Below are 2202 nucleotides of genomic sequence, written 5' to 3'. Positions count from 1 at the left end.
CCCCAACACACACACCTGTGGCCCAGTCTGAGCCTGCCCACCCTGGCAATGCTCTCTCCTCTCTCCTCTCTCCAGGGACCCTTCGCTCCTACCAGCTCTGGGCAGACAACCTAAAGGTAGTAACACCGAACACTTTAGTGTTTATTGTGGGATTAAATCAAACCTACCACCGTCCCTGCTATGCTCATTTATAGATAGAGGTGAAGAAATCAAGACTCAGAGAGGGGGCTTCCCTGGTGGCACAGTGGTTGGGAGTCCGCCTGCCGATGCAGGGGACACGGGTTCGTGCCCCGGTCTGGGAGGATCCCACATGCCGCGGAGCGGCTGGGCCCGTGAGCCATGGCCGCTGGGCCTGCGCGTCCGGAGCCTGTGCCCCGCGATGGGAGAGGCCGCAGCGGTGAGAGGCCCGCGTACCACAAAAAAAAAAAAAAGAAAAGACTCAGAGAGGGAGAGGGGATTCTCCAGTAACACACAGCCCAGGTGGGCAGGTGGGGCCTGGGATAACCCCACGTGCCCAAGCCTCTCTTCCTCGGCTTTCTCTCCCCAGAAAGGTGGTGGTGCCCTCCTGCATTCCGTCAAGGCCAAGACCCAACCAGCCGTCAGAAACATGTACCGCTCGGTGAGGCTGGGCTGGAAGGGCCACTTACCAGGGTGACAAAGGCAGGGGACTGTTTAACCCCACGTTTAGAGCGCATACAATTTATCAGAACTAAACCAGCAGTTAAACCATTTACCATGCTTCCTACTTTTATTTTCCATTGACTGTGTTCATTCATTTTTGTCGCATCAGGTCTTTCCTATTTAAAAATGACAACCAAGGTTCTTTGGCAAACATCTTTTGTCCTGAGACACCACAATCCCAGCTTCTGCCCTTGTGGTTTGTTTCTCTCCCAAGCCCCAAATTTTCCTGGGACCAACTTCCACAGCTCGCAACTGTCTGCTGGATTTCATTCTTTGCTTGGCTTTTGAACAGACTCATTTTTACGGTGTTCTAGCTCTGCCATTCCCTGTTTCATTTGGGGGTTATCTCCTCCAGTAACATGCCTTCTGTGTTAGTCCGAGGGGCAAGTTGGTATTGACTTCTCAGGGGGTACCGGGGGAACCTGAATATATTTTGAGACACACATGAGCAGATGGCAAGACAAAAGTGTCTTCGCGGATGGAGGGCCGAGTTCTCAAATGTCCGGGGTCAAATCGTTCTGGATTCACAGTCTCTTTGGCTCCTCCGTAGGCGAAGAGTGGCTTGAAGGGGGTGCAGAGCCTTCTGACGTACAAGGTAAAAGCCAGTAGCCAACGCCGCGGGGCAGCGGCGGGGAGGGGCTCCTGGCTCACCCACCCTCTTCCTAGGATGGGGACTCTGGCCTGCAGAGGGGGGGCTCCCTGAGGGCCCCTTCCCTCACCAGCCGCTCAGATTGCCTGCAACAGCGCTTGCCTATCACCCAGCACTTTGGGCAGGTAAGAGCCCCGCCCCCGCGCCCACGCACGTACCTGGACTTATCACCAAGTCCTTGTCCCATCCCGTCTCCAGCCAGACATCTCGACTACCCCCAAAATGGGGTGCCCACTCCCCCTTCACAGAACCCCCTGATTCTGTAGCTCCTGAGGCCCCAGCCCCCAAATCTGTCCTTTGCAGAACCGGCCCCTTCGCCCCAGCAGGAGACTCCAGAGGGAAGAGAGACCTTCTGAGTCCCTGGGGGAGGGGTAAGACTCCAAGGCAGAGGGAGGGAGCAGTGTTGGAAGTGGGGGGCTGGGACTCCTGGGGAAGTGGGCCCCCAAACTCCAGACCCTTCAAGGCCGCTGGTCTGGGGCTGACATCTGAGGCTGCCCATCCTCACCCAGGACACCCTCTCTGAGCCCTGAGGATGCCCAGGAACCGTTGGCAGAGGAAGCTCTGGATGGCAGCTTCCTTGGGTCCGGGGAAGAGCTGGATTTGCTGAGCGAGATTCTGGATAGTCTGAGCGTGAGAGCCACCCGGAACAGCAGCCTGCGGCCAAGCCAGAGTTTGGACTGCTGCCACAGAGAGGACCTGGACGGCTGCCTCAGCCTGGTGAGAGCCCCCCCCCCCCCCCCCCCCCAGCCACTGAACAAGGAGGACTGCCCATGCGAATCCTGATTGCCAACGTCAACACCACCGAAGCCATCACCGAGGCCATCGCCGAGCAGGCCCGCGCCGGGGCGGCGCCGGGCACCGAAGGCAACGGC

General features: G+C 58.1%; 1 protein-coding gene across 1 annotated transcript in view; it reads left to right on the top strand.

The window, feature by feature from the left end:
- DENND1C (DENN domain containing 1C) overlaps positions 1–2202 on the top strand; it is a 9349-nt gene that overhangs the window by 6371 nt on the left and 776 nt on the right. The window contains exons 17-22 of the mRNA XM_007460573.1: positions 76–116; positions 548–619; positions 1232–1276; positions 1348–1455; positions 1634–1701; positions 1840–2047. Coding sequence (XP_007460635.1) covers positions 76–116; positions 548–619; positions 1232–1276; positions 1348–1455; positions 1634–1701; positions 1840–2047 — 542 coding nt within the window. The remainder of the gene's footprint in view (positions 1–75; positions 117–547; positions 620–1231; positions 1277–1347; positions 1456–1633; positions 1702–1839; positions 2048–2202) is intronic.

The sequence above is a fragment of the Lipotes vexillifer genome, unplaced genomic scaffold, assembly GCF_000442215.2.
Source record: "Lipotes vexillifer unplaced genomic scaffold, Lipotes_vexillifer_v1.1 scaffold1011, whole genome shotgun sequence".
Lineage (NCBI taxonomy): Eukaryota > Metazoa > Chordata > Mammalia > Artiodactyla > Lipotidae > Lipotes > Lipotes vexillifer.
This window is presented reverse-complemented; position numbering and strand designations above follow the sequence as displayed.